We start from the raw sequence: 14,111 nt of genomic DNA, 5'->3' as shown, positions 1-14,111 counted from the left end.
TAAAACGCCAGACTTTAGAGCAGAATTAAACCTGTTTACAGCCTGGTTCAAAATACGGTTTTAGACTCAATCAGTAAGTTCTTCCTTCATGACAACTATGTATTATCTGTTTAGATAATACAGAGGTTTGAAATTGTGAATAATTATCACTTGATTGACACGTGACGTCACCGTTAGCTCGTCACTCTGGCTGTTAGCCTGTGGTCTGCTCGGCTTCACCTGAGCTAACAGGCTAATCACCGTCACCGAACGCGACCGGGTCTGGGGAGGAGTTTTCACTCACATGTGAATATTATCGTTTGTTGTTCGGCTGATTGTCCTGACGGAGAAGTGTCTGTGGTGTGTAAAGTACTGCCTTTTATTTACGTGTCATTAGTGATGAGCAGGTATCATTGTCTCTGTACCTGGCTGGTTATCTTAGCTCCGCTAACCTCCAGGCAACATACCAGCAGTAATGGCAATGCTAACGGGAGCGGCATGACATGAAGCGGTTCACACAGCGGAGAGAGGAGCGTTAGAGTTTATGGTGATAAATCTTTTAAACTGAAGGCAACTGTGTGTTTAGTGAATGAGCTCCACCAAGTAAGATATTTAACGTTATGTAAAGTTGTTCAGCTCCCCAACCTATTTGGCTTGACTATGTTACTGTGGGTAACTTCAGTAATAATGTTTTATTAGATTATTGGTTCAGAAATAACGTTAGTGCAGCTGCTGCAGTGTGAAACTTGTTGAGCTGGACTTTATTTATGAATGAACAGTTTACCTACCAGGTATAGACCTGTTTTCATAACTTACTAACAATTAAAGCAAATGATTGCACATGATGCATTACATTATAAATGCAATACTTTTAATGTGAAAGAACTCCATACTGCACATTCATTGTAGTACACTGTTTAATCCCAAACCATATTCAAATACATAGTTGAATATCCACAGAATATAAGGACATAGACTTTGTTTGAAAGTAACACTTATTCAATTCAATTTTATTTATATAGCGCCAATTCATAATTTACATTATCTCAAGGCACTTTACATTTAAAGGTCAAGACCTTAAGACAATATTAACATAGATAAACCCAACAGTTCCCACAATGAGCAAGCACAGGCGACTGTGGAGAGGAAAAACTCCCTCATTAACAGGGAGAAACCTCTGGCAGAACCAGGCTCAATGTGGGCGGTCATCTGCCTCGACCGATTGGGGTGAGGAAAGAAAAGTAAGGGGGGAGGAAAGGAGAGATGGGTGAAAAGCGGGGGAGAGAAGAGAGAGATGAGGTGGAGAGAGAGAGACCGGTAACAATTTGGCACCATCAAAATCAAGGCTAACCATAACAATAACAATGTATAGATCTACATGACTAGATATATTAATGAATTGCTGAGGTCTTGTAATAAATGCAGACAATGGTGATGGTGGTCGTTGTGGTCCTGTAGTCCCGGTGCCGGAGTTATCTGAAACGAGATAGAGAGAAGAGCCAGAGGGACTATGGGAGGACAAAGTGACACTTTGACATGATGACATGTTAAAACTAATAAATAAATAAATAAATAAAGAGGTGTGGGGGGGCAGAGAGACAGAGGGAAGTGAAGAAGTGCTCAGTGCATGATGGGAGTTCCCCCAGCAGTCTAAACCTATAGCAGCACAACTAAGGGATGGTTCAGGACTCACCTGAGCCATCCCTAACTATAGGCTTTGTCAAAGAGGATTTATCTCGGCAATAATGCCATACTTTATGTTTCCTGTCATTTTATTAGGGACGGACGAACCTGAGGGACACAGCTGTGCTGACCGTGTTCTGTCTCTTATGACAAAAAAGAAAAGACTTTTTATCTAAAGTTTATCAAATCAGAAAGTAAAAGATGAACATTGTTGTGATAACAGTGTTCATTTTACCAACCATAATGGATATAGAAATTGACTCAATATTAACATGTTGACCAGCCTGAAGCTGCCGATCTCCACCTTGTTGCTGCTGCCACAGTGGATTCAGAGGACATCAGGTGTTGCAGTGCTTCATGTAATGAAATGAAAAAAGTCACAGTAAAGGATGTTTTATGCTGAAATCATTGTCATATCTGTAGATATTAAGGAACAGAGGAGAAACACGATTATTTACAGATACTGTACAATACAATAGCCTACAATAATTTTTACACATGTAATATCAGCTGTGTTAAGCAGCCAAGACTGGTACTTATAGTTTATTCTGTGTTCAGCAGGTGGAAGCACCACAGATTTCAGCCAAACTGATGTACTAAAAAAAATAAACATTGTACAAAAAAATGTCTTTCTACCACATCTGTAATAACCGAATGAGCAAGGTGAGCCCATCAACACGGACGAGCCAGTTCAAAAGTGGTGGCAACAAAAAAAAGCATCACAACAAAGTTGCATGCCCACCTAAAGCACAACCACCCGACCCAGTGTTCCCAGCTGGGGAAAAAAAAGTGCACCTCAAGATGCAGAGCCTTCGTCCCGAAAGTCAACACTCAGTGAGGCTTTTGGTCGACAAAGTAAATATAAATGGAGCAAAAATGGTGTGCGCTCACAGAAAGTGTAGTTCGCTGCATCGCAAAAGAAATGCTGCCCTTTAGTACAGTTGAAAAACCAGCATTGAGAGAGATGCTGCAAACGTTTGACAGACAGAACGAATTGCCTGCGAGAAAATACATGTCACAAACGGCCTAAATGTTCAATATTTATTGAAGTGCAATTTTGTTAATCGAGACTTGATAAGCCATTTTATTTATTGTCTTGGTTGTGTGTGGTTTTATATTTGAGTGCTGTTTTTGCTAACAGAGACTGAGAGTCCATTTTATTTTTTGTTTGTTTTATTTATTTAGGATATTTCAACATTCCTGAAATTACAATTACGATGGTAAAAAATTACTGAAAAATAAAAGTTTATTGTATTTGAAAGGGTGTGCATTATTATGATATATTATCATGTTGACAATCATATCGTTTATCGGCAATAATTCGTGGGACAATATATCGTCCAGCAAAATTTGTTATCGTCCCAGGCCTAATAGAGAATAACAATTTTACTCAATTACTGTTGCAACATGCTATCACAATGTTCAGTAATAAAATAAGCAACACTCAAAATATCACATTATGTTATTGAAATAATCTTCCTCACTCCAAATCAACAGTATCAAAATATCCTGTGCTCTTTACATCGTAATTAGCACATAAAACAATATCAATCATCTAGAAAGAAAAATATGTAATGGGCACAGCTAATAAAATATGGCTGGATGAGCTTAGAATGCACAAATAAGGTGCTAAACACACACATAATACAGCTCTATGTGCAACAAAGGAGCAAACAAATGTCTCACAATGCACCTTTAAAATGTCGGATCAGGGCTTCAGCATTAATGTGTGGTGTGTCGTAGTGTGTCTCTCTCGCGCCAATCAGCACCGGAGCTAGTGCTCTGATGTTAGCTCCTATGCTAACGGTTTAACTCGTTGCATTAGCTATTAGCCTTTAGCACATCAAGACGGCCGCTCACCGATGCGTTTCTCTTCCCGAGAGGTTCCTCCGACTGTGCTCACACAGGTCCTGGTCGTCCCGGGAGATTTCTTCGGCAGCTTTTCCGAGTCTGATCCACTTCTCTTGTTTTATCTTCCTATGGTGAGTGTCTGTTTAATGCGCCTTGCTCTCTCTCTTCCCGGCAACTTCAGAGGAAGTGAACCTGCTCCGATCAGCTCAATGGGCGGGGCTTCTTTTCTGATTGGGTGACAGACCGTCTCCAACCCGTCTCCTTCAAACTAAAACTCTCTATAAATTATTTTATTATGGTTCTATCTCTCCTTTTAGATAAACATCTGTTTTTTATTATTAACCAAAACGTAGTATTTAATGAATTGATTTTTCCACCATGAATTTCACTTTTCTTCATTCAATCAACTAATTTATTGTTTTTAATACAGATTTTTAACCTGGGTTACACAAGAATCTAATACTTTTATTTAGAAGCTGTTTTGTTGTGATATTTTTTCACTGTGATTTTGAGCTAAATGGAGATATGGACACTTCCTATGCTTCTATATACTATATACTATACATCCACTGTCATGATTACACCTGATTTCTTTGGAACTATGTTCTTTCAGATACAAATAAAAAAATCTATTCTATAGTTATCTTACAGGATCACATAACTGCCTCGTCCATAAGCAACTCATATACTTTACTGGGCCATTATAATAAGTCTCTATACTCAGTCAGGTTCACTACTCTGAGTAATCATGAATTACGACCTCCTCCATTAATAAGTATCTTTCTTGATACAGGTATTGATAAAGTTCCTCTGAATCGCTCTCTAACCTATAGTTAGTACCTAACCTGTGTCTGGTTGTGAGGCCCTGCCTGGCTGAACTGGGGGCCTGACTGCAGGACCAGCTCTGTCTCCCATCTAGCCCTAATGTAATCAGTTGAAGCACTCGTACTGTCTCTGAGGTTTTGATATAACACAGATACCACCTTGATTTTTGACCCATTATATACTCGCATTTTTGCGCTCCCTATTTCCCTTATTATATAATCCCTTAGCTGTAGTTATCTAAAAAAAAATCCAAATTTTTTTAATCCATACATTTCTCTAAGGTCCTGAAAAGACATTATGTTTCCATTCTTTAGTATTGTACACATGGCAGTGATTCCCTTCCTCTCCCAGTTCCTGTATGTCAGGTCACTCAAGTTTGGCTTGAATCTTTCATCATATGCAATCCAGCTCAACAATCTCACTTTCTTTTCCAATCTATGCCTTTTATTGAAATCAGCCCAGATAGTCAGTGTGTGGGAGGTTATTGGATCTATTGAACCTTTTAGTAGTTTTTATCAATGTAATGTTGCCCAAAAGGGATTGCACTGGTTTGTTAGCCACCCTCATCTCAATCTCTTTCCATTTGGAGTTATAATGCTTGTCACACCACTTGACCAAGTTGTGCTGCCTCATAATAATCCTTTAAATTTGGGAGTGCCATACCCCCTCGATTCTTACCCAGTTGTAGCGTGCTATATTTTATTCTTGGTTTTTTACCACTCCAAATGAACCTCGATATCAATTTGTCCCGTTTTAAATCTTTCTAACGGTATCGTGACAGTAAGGGATTGGAAGAAATACAACAGCCTCAGGAAAATGTTCATTTTAATAATGTCAATCTTTGAACTGAACTCCAGTGATATGGTCGACCATTTCTCAATATCCTCTTAATTTGTATATGAATCTGATCACAATGAAAACATGGCTGGAATTATCTTCTGAAGATGGCTTATCTGTTTTGTTAGGGTTACCCCAAGATATTTTATGCTTTCTGAGTTCCATTTCCATTTATAAGCATTTGTAATTTCTTGGGAAGGGGTATAATTAAAAGCCAGAATCTGTGTTTTATTCACATTCGTTTTATATAATGAGTGGTCTCCGTATATACTTATATACTTAAATGTGTTAGGTTTGTATCAGGTCTTTCTAAATATATTATTACATCGTCTGCAAACAGACTTATTACATGTTTTTGTTTTTTAATATGTATTCCCTTTATTTCCTCACACTGTCTTATAGCCTGCGCCAGAGGTTCAATGTATAAGTCAAAGAGGAGAGGGGACAGGCAACATCCTTGGCATGTTCCCCTCTGTAGCTTTATGCTTTTTGTTAGACTACCATTCATTTTTATTCTAGCTATAGGATTCTGGTATATTGTATTGATGCATTTAATGGCTTCTTTGTTAAATCCAAAACATTCTAATGTTAAATATACAAATATCCAATTTACGCCATTGAAAGCCTTTTCGCCTTCATTTGTATCGAGTTTACTATTTGCAGGGTCCTTCTTATGTTATCTAATGTTTGTCGTCCTGTAGTAAATCCAGTTTGGTCCTCGTCAATTAATTCTGTCATGAAATTCTGATATCTCCTTGCTATAATGGATGTGTATATGTTGTAATCTACATTGAGCATAGAAATGGGTCTGTAATTGTTACAATATTCTGTGTCTTTACCCTCCTTGGGGTTTACAGATATGATTGCTTCATTACATGAGGGTGGCAATCTACCTTCCTTAAGGGCAGTGGCGGTTCTACATTGAGTTACTCCCCGGGCGAGGGGTGTTATATAAAGTAGAGTAATGTGTATAGTCTTTTTCCTTCGGATGCAGTTCACGCCATACATTAACCAGTCCATGTTCCTTCAATGACATGTTTACAAATTTAGATATATGTGTCTTATTTCTTTTTATACTTGTTGTGTCTACCCTATGATCCATTATCATATTAAAATCACCAGCACATATCACTATACCTTCAGATTTTAAGGCCATGACTGGGAATAATGATTTAAAGAATTGTTTAGTACTCTCTGGAGGGGCATATACATTAATTAAGGTAACCATCTCTTCCTCTAGTTTCCCCTTCACTATAATATATTGTCCTTCTGTATCCTTGATTTCTTTAGACATTCAAATTTAGTTGAGTTTTGTATAAGTATTACCACACCTCTTTTGTTGCTTTGTTTACAAGTACTGTAATAGGTGTTTCTAAAACCAAATTTCTTCAGCTTTTCATGCTCTTCCTGGGAAAGGTGTGTTTCCTGCATGAAGATAACTTTAACCTTAAGTTTTCTCATTTTCAAAATTATCTTAGTCCTTTTAATTGGATTATTTAACCCATTAACATTTAACAACACTAACGATATGCTGTTCATTTATAGCTTTGGAAAATGGCATTATACTCCATGATATATATATATATATATATATATATATATATATAATATACCATGAGAACAAACAATAGCCCAAAGAACATTGAGCAACTCAGCAATAAAAAAAAATCGAACTAAGAATACAACAGTAGGCACCTGCCCCCCACGTTTCCCCCGCGGGTTGAGGGGAAATTCAGATGAAATATGGGGGCCCATCCTTAGTGAGGTCCATTCTTGTTATCCAGATTCTCTTGAGCATCTGTCTCATTAATTCAATTCAATTCAATTTTATTTATATAGCGCCAATTCATAATTTACATTATCTCAAGGCACTTTACATTTAAAGGTCAAGACCTTAAAACAATATTAATGTCACAGTTTTGTATTTTCATTGTCCCTCTCCTGTGTTCCCCTCGTCCCTAGCTATGTTCCACCCGGTGATTCTCCTGTGTTGCTCTGTGTCCCTCTCCTGTGTTCATCCCTGTCTTGGTTATTGTATTTTGTTCTCGTAGATAAGTTTGTTCAGTGCTTCCTGTTTTATTTTGTAGTCCTTGCTCCCTGTGTGTTTTCACCCTTTGACTTCCTGCCCTCATCAGCTTCACCTGTTTGTCTTGTGCCACCTGTCCCCAGTTACTCATTAGTTCCAGTCTGTATATAAGTCTTTGTGTTTCCCCCATGTGGTTGTTGGTTCGTCGTCGTCATGGTCCTGTCTGTTCACGTCATCGTCATTTCTGGTCTGGTCCTGTCTGTCATCTAGATTCTGGTTCTGTCTGTTCATGTGTCCCGTCAGCTCTCGTCACGTTTCCTCGTAAGTTTGTATCCTGCCCTGTTCTGTGTTCCACTCTTCTTTTTGAGTGCGACTTTTGTTTTCCTGTAGACTTCCTGTTTAATAAATACACTTTTTGTTAAACTTTAATTAGTTTCTGCGTTTTGGTCCTCCCCTTCTCACGTCACCCCCCATCCTAACCTTGACAATTAACATAGAGAAACCCAACAGTTCCCACAATGAGCAAGCACAGGTGACTGTGGAGAGGAAAAACTCCCTCATTAACAGGGAGAAACCTCTGGCAGAACCAGGCTCAATGTGGGCGGTCATCTGCCTCGACCGGTTGGGGTGAGGAAAGAAAAGTAAGGGGGGAGGAAAGGAGAGATGGGTGGAAAGCGGGGGAGAGAAGAGAGAGACGGGGTGGAGAGAGAGAGACCGGGAACAATTGGGCACCATCAGTATCAGGGCTGACTATAACAATAACAATGTAGTGATCTACAACAGGATTATATATATTAATGAATTACTGAGTTATTGTAATTAATGATAACAATGGTGATGGTAGTCATTGTTGTCCTGCATTCCCGGTGCCAGAGTTATCTGAAACGAGAGAGAGAGAAGAGCCAGAGGGACTATGGGGGGACAAAGTGACACTTTGACATGATGACATGTTAAAATAAATAAATAAATAAATAAACAGGTGTGGGGAGACAGAGAGACAGAGGGAAGTGATGAAGTGCTCAGTGCATAATGGGAGTTCCCCCAGCAGTCTAAACCTATAGCAGCACAACTAAGGGATGGTTCAGGACTCACCTGATCCAGCTCTAACTATAGGCTTTGTCAAAGAGGAAGGTTTTTAGTTTTACTTTAAATGTTGGGACAGTGTCTGCCTCCCGAACCCAGATTGGGAGCTGGTTCCATAAGAGAGGAGCCTGATAGCTAAAAGTTCTACCTCCTGCTCTACTCTTACAGACTCTTGGAACCACTAGAGACCCTGTGTTTTGGGAATGAAGTGATCATTATAGCTCACACATACAGCGTCCGATGAGTCCTAACAGTGAAGACTGAAGACCTATATACAATCTCTTAGACTATTTGTCTTCAGTGTCTAACATGTGTTATCTTTCACTTACTTATTCATTTAGATGCACTTACATACTTTATTTGTCCATTCCTCGGTATTTCTGTAGTTTATGTTTTGCTCGTGTTGCGGTGTCCTCTTTGTTTCCTACCTGTTGCCATGGCCATGTCCCAGTGTATCCTCATTCTGGCCATAGGTGTCTAGAAACGGATTCCTCTCTCTTTTAAAACTTTCTTAATTCCCGCGTACTCCTTTCTTTTCTGAATTATTTCCGTGGCATAGTCACATTATTGGAAATAGTATTAGTTAGGTGATAAGTTGCAACATCATGTCCCAATTGGAGATCAGCCGTGCTGCACTGCTGCTGTGCCTGTGGAACAAAGAAGAAATGAACAATTAAGCCACAGTATCACTAATTCCAGCTCTGTCCAACAATCCATATATAATAGCTCCAAAGACTCCTGGAAGAGAAATTGTCCTACCCTGAAGAGCAGTCATCCACAGGAGGAAAAGTGGCCACCTCACAGCCCCAGTGGTGTGACCACTCTTGGAGATTCTCCCATCACAGTGTCCTCTCCATGCAGTCTCTCTGAATCTTCATTTGACGTGGCTGGCTGGAGGGGTGCGTGGACCAGTTCACATGTGAGAACAAAGCCTTTGCAGGGACTGGAGAATATGCTCTGCCTTGAGGATAAATCCATATTTAGGCGAAAAAAATGGATGCGACTAAAGAGGAGATGGAGAGCCCGTCATCAGCAGCGATCACTTAAATAACTTTGACTGTTGTGCTGTGCTCCACGAGGAGTCAAAATAATGTTATTATTCATGACTTTGCCTCACACAGAGCACCAAAAATGTTGTGATTATGTACTTTCCCTTGCGCGGGGTACGATTATGTACTTTCCTTCATGCGGGGCACCATTAAATGGTTTGCTTTTGGGCATTCAATAAATGTGGCTATCAGAGAGATATTAAATATTAATATTAAAAATATTAATATTAAACTGATAAAGGATAAATCGGGGCACCACCCTTCAAAGGAAGGGAAAAGATAGCCAATTTAAGGAATAAGTCTTACTGACTACAAATTTGGAACTCTGATTAATAATTAAATAAATAACTATAACCAAAATTACCACATCAATAGCTAGCAAAGTGGAAGGATATGGAGTTCTTGGCAGTGTAGAGGTTGGCAAAATTCACACTTATGCAACATTAATGAAGATGGAGTTGTGAGACCATGTGGCTGAGATCACATGTATGTGTTAAGTTTGTGGAAATGAGTGTGTGAGGTGTTGGTGCCAGGTTAAAGAAAGTAGTTAGATGCATGCAAAGAAACTGATCAGTATAACAGAACTAACATTAACTTTCGAATAACATATTACCAAATATCACAACAACACAATTCAAACTTATAAACATCACATGAAATAGAAATAGGACTTAACAGTCCTTTGCTTAGCCTAGCGTAATAATAGAGCCCAGTTGTGTTACCTGTCTATGAAAAAGAGGGAAAGGTCCTTTTTGGATGTGCTGTTTGAAGTCGAGTGAAGTGGTCTTATTGGTTTGTGGCACCCTGGGAGACTGAGTTCTGGAAGCTCTCCTTTGTCTCCAGAGCAAAGGAGACATGCGGTCAGGCTTTTGACTACACATGTAGGCCCAACTATGGTTCACAGATACCAGGTCCCAACATGACATTATGGCTTCATTGAATGAAAATGTATTTAACCTATCTCGATGTGCTTCTTCAGGTTGGACGGGGAGTTTTTGAATGCCAATATTTCAGTCTCTCTCTGTAGGCATAACAGGCACTTAATCTGGTAGGAAGAATCTTTCACTCCAACGTACGAAAATATTTCTTGAAAATACGGCCGGTGTAACGTTATCTTCATCACATTTATAACATAAATTGCTAATGATTACAATAAGTTTAAGACAGATATTACGAATCATCAAACAAATCAAACAATATACTCTATGTGTAACAATCAGTATGTAGTGTATGTATAACTTGTGTGAAGAAATGATAATCTTTTTTTTTTTTTTAAAGGCAGTCTGACAAGAATGAAATATAATGGTTTAAAATCAGAGACAAATATCTTTTAAAAAATAGTAAATGGTTTGGACAGATATAATGGTGTCAAGAGTAAGAAAAACTGTGTAAAAGAAAAAGAGACTCATCATGGTACGGTAGGGGCTCTCCAGAGGGAAAGTCCCAGCTCCAAGGCCAAAGCAACCCAGGTGTTTTGAGGCTTTCCAGGGGGAAGGTCGTAACAGGTGTGGCTCTTAAGGATAGATAAAGCGGAGCAACACCACTGTTAGTCAGAGTTCTTCTGGTGCAGCTCCGGCTCGCTACTGAATGCTCTCAGGTTTTGTTGTTGACAATAAAACTCTGCTGCTTTTAAGTTGACTTCTACTGCTTTTTTATTTGACTGAATTTTTTGACTTTTGGATCACGAGTGGAACTTAGTTTTTCACCACAACACCCAGACAAGCGGGACTTCTTCTTCTTCGTGCTTGGTGGTTGACATGACAATGAATGTGTTGTGTAGTGTAAATGAAAAAAGACGTTAACAGGCAAGCTAATTCAGCGGAACAAACTTCACTCTTTCTTATTCAGGTACCAGTCACAGTCACTCTCTTCTTCATGGGGTACACCGAGTGACACTGCCACCCATTGGCATAATATATATTGCAGGCACACGTATATACCACAAAAAGTTTACGGCATTACGTCACCAACTCAAATTTCTTCTGATTTTAATTTGTAGTAATGAGTAACGAAGATGGTTAGGAGAAATGTATTGGAGTAAAAGTACACATTTTACTTAGGAAATATAGTGGAGTAAAAGTGAAAGTTGTCAGAAATAAAAAATAACAAAGTAAAGCACAGATATGTGAAATTTCTACTTAAGTAGAAATGTGAAGAAGTATTTGTACTTCGTTACATTACAACACTGGGTAAGGTCAGCTCAGGTGCTGTTGGATGGGCGCTGCTGACTACTTCCAACACTGTGGTTTTCTCAACCCCAGAGCGTGGCAGATTCTCTTCCAGAGTGAAGTCTTCTTTGGTTTCTCAGGGAGAACACTGGAGAGAGACTTCTCCTCAGTGACATCATCCTTACTCTCTCCATTGAGCTCCCTACTGGAAACATCAGCTTCATGACAGTGGCAGACCACATTGTAAGAAGCTTTGAGCTTCATCAGCTCTTCTTGGAGAACCTTCTTCTCCTGGAGCTCAGTGTTGAACTTTTCCTGGTTGGTAGTCTGATTCAGACAGACCTCATGATAAGAAGCTCTGAGCTTCATCAGCTCTTCTTGAAGAGCATTATTCTCAGCCTGAAGCAGATCGCTGGTTTGAGTCTCCTTGTCCATGGAGTCAATCTTTTGGCTCTGAGCTTGCCTTTCCTCCATCTCTGTCACCACAAGCTCAAGCCTGCTCAAATCCCTTTTCAAAAGGGCCAACATTGTCCTCTTCCAGAGCCTTCACCTTGTTGCTTTGTACTGCCAGTTTGCCATTGTGGGCTTTAGAGTGAGCTGTCATTTTCTCCTTCTCCCTCATCAGAAGCTCATCGTTCTGTTTGAGCTTCTCTTCCAGAGCCTTCACCTTGTTGCTCTGTACAGCCAGTTCAGCCAGTTTGCCATTGTGGGCTTTAGAGTGAGCTGTCATTTTCTCCTTCTCCCTCATCAGAAGCTCATCGTTCTGTTTGAGCTTCTCTTCCAGAGCCTTCACCTTGTTGCTCTGTACAGCTAGTTCAGCCAGGACACCAATGTGGGCTTTAGAGCGAGCTGTCATTTTCTCCTGCTCCCTTATCAGAAGCTCATCATTCAGTTTGAGCTTCTCTTTCAGAGCCTTAATCTCAGACTGCATTGTTCCACATGTCTGAAAAATAGAAACATGGAATTCATTATTAAAAGTCCACTCAACACAACCTGAACATACATTTCTAAAAAAAAAAAATTCTTACCAGGATGTCCATTTTGGTAAAGGGGATTTGTAGTTATGAGAGCAGTGTCTTCTTAATGAATTTTTACTGAACAAATCAGCGGTTGTCTCCGTAGGCAGCATTGTTGTCTTCACTAATGAGGACTGTGGTCTTCTCAGTTGACGGTCTGTTATTTTCACAAGCTAATAACTTGAAACACTGTCTGACCAGATAGTCACTTTGGATGGTGTCAGTCTGGCTTCCAGCTCCACTGTGAGGAACCTTGGAGTGTTGTTCGACCAAGACATGTCATTTGACGCCCATATTAAACTAGTGTCTAGGACGGCTTTCTTCCATCTGCGCAATATTAACAAAATTAGAAACATCCTGTCTAAGCAGGATGCTGAAAAACTAGTCCACGCGTTTGTAACCTCTAGATTAGATTACTGCAACTCTCTATTAGTAGGATGCTCCATGAAGACTGTTAAAAGTCTCCAGTTGGTCCAAAATGCTGCAGCACGAGTGCTGACAGGAACTAGAAGGAGAGATCATATCACTCCTGTCTTAGCTTCCTTACATTGGCTCCCGGTAAAATTTAGAATAGAATTTAAGATCCTGCTCCTCACTTTTAAAGCCCTCAACAATCACACCCCCTCATATATCAAAGAGCTGATAACACCTTATTATCCAAGTAGATCACTTCGTTCCCAAAACACAGGCTCTCTAGTGGTTCCAAGAGTCTGTAAGAGTAGAGCAGGAGGTAGAACATTTAGCTATCAGGCTCCTCTCCTGTGGAACCAGCTCCCACTCTGGGTTCGGGAGGTAGACACTGTCTCAGCATTTAAAGTAAAACTAAAAACCTTCCTCTTTGACAAAGCCTATAGTTAGGGCTGGATCAGGTGAGTCCTGAACCATCCCTTAGTTGTGCTGCTATAGGTTTAGACTGCTGGGGGAACGCCCATCATGCACTGAGCACTTCTTCACTTCCCTCTGTCTCTCTGTCTCTCTGCCCCCCCACACCTCTTTATTTATTTATTTATTAGTTTTAACATGTCATCATGTCAAAGTGTCACTTTGTCCTCCCATAGTCCCTCTGGCTCTTCTCTCTATCTCGTTTCAGATAACTCTGGCACCGGGACTACAGGACCACAACGACCACCATCACCATTGTCTGCATTTATTACAAGAACTCAGCAATTCATTAATATATCTAGTCATGTTGTAGATCTATACATTGTTATTGTTATGGTTAGCCTTGATTTTGATGTAGGTCAGAGGACCAAAGAAATATCCTTTAATGTCTAGAGTTTTTGGTTCTTTGATTGGATTTGATAAGGATTTGCAGGCCAGCAATCCCTTTGATGGTTGCCCCCACATCAATCATCAAAGAAGATTTTTAAGAAGCAACCGTTTCCATGGCAATTTTTATAACTGCACAACATGGCGGCCCCTGGGGGTTTATCAGGTTGACTTCTATATGATGCACATCACTGCGGAGCATACACAAATCCTGAGCTAGGCGGCTACTATACACATGTCCCACTGATAGCTAAGTGATCCCTGTCTGAGACGGAGGTTAGTCTCTTGACCAAATGAAGAAAATCAATCAAGGATTTCCGATCCA

The 14,111-nt window shown here is 39.8% G+C and overlaps 1 protein-coding gene and 1 long non-coding RNA gene across 3 annotated transcripts; both read right to left on the bottom strand.

The window, feature by feature from the left end:
• Positions 1 to 1,323: 1,323 nt before the first annotated feature.
• On the bottom strand, positions 1,324 to 3,708 carry LOC138412235 (uncharacterized). Of its 2 annotated transcripts, none has more exons than XR_011244724.1 (3): positions 3,523 to 3,708; positions 1,902 to 2,015; positions 1,324 to 1,455 (listed from the first exon to the last, which is right to left on the bottom strand). It is a non-coding gene; the product is annotated as an uncharacterized lncRNA (long non-coding RNA). The 2 variants fall into 2 exon arrangements; XR_011244723.1 differs by having other exon boundaries at positions 1,366 to 1,455; positions 1,967 to 2,015; positions 3,523 to 3,703.
• Positions 3,709 to 11,346: 7,638 nt separating this feature from the next.
• On the bottom strand, positions 11,347 to 13,712 carry LOC138412234 (golgin subfamily A member 6-like protein 26). Its single transcript, XM_069535661.1, has 2 exons — positions 12,530 to 13,712; positions 11,347 to 12,444 (listed from the first exon to the last, which is right to left on the bottom strand). Exons 1-2 carry the CDS (start codon positions 12,539 to 12,541, stop codon positions 11,992 to 11,994), a joined length of 465 nt encoding a protein of 154 aa, XP_069391762.1. The 5' UTR covers positions 12,542 to 13,712; the 3' UTR covers positions 11,347 to 11,991.
• Positions 13,713 to 14,111: the final 399 nt, after the last annotated feature.

This window comes from Paralichthys olivaceus, chromosome 12 (genome assembly GCF_024713975.1).
Source record: "Paralichthys olivaceus isolate ysfri-2021 chromosome 12, ASM2471397v2, whole genome shotgun sequence".
NCBI lineage: Eukaryota > Metazoa > Chordata > Actinopteri > Pleuronectiformes > Paralichthyidae > Paralichthys > Paralichthys olivaceus.
The sequence above is the reverse complement of the archived record's forward strand: the minus strand, read 5'-3'. Positions and strand labels throughout refer to the sequence as shown.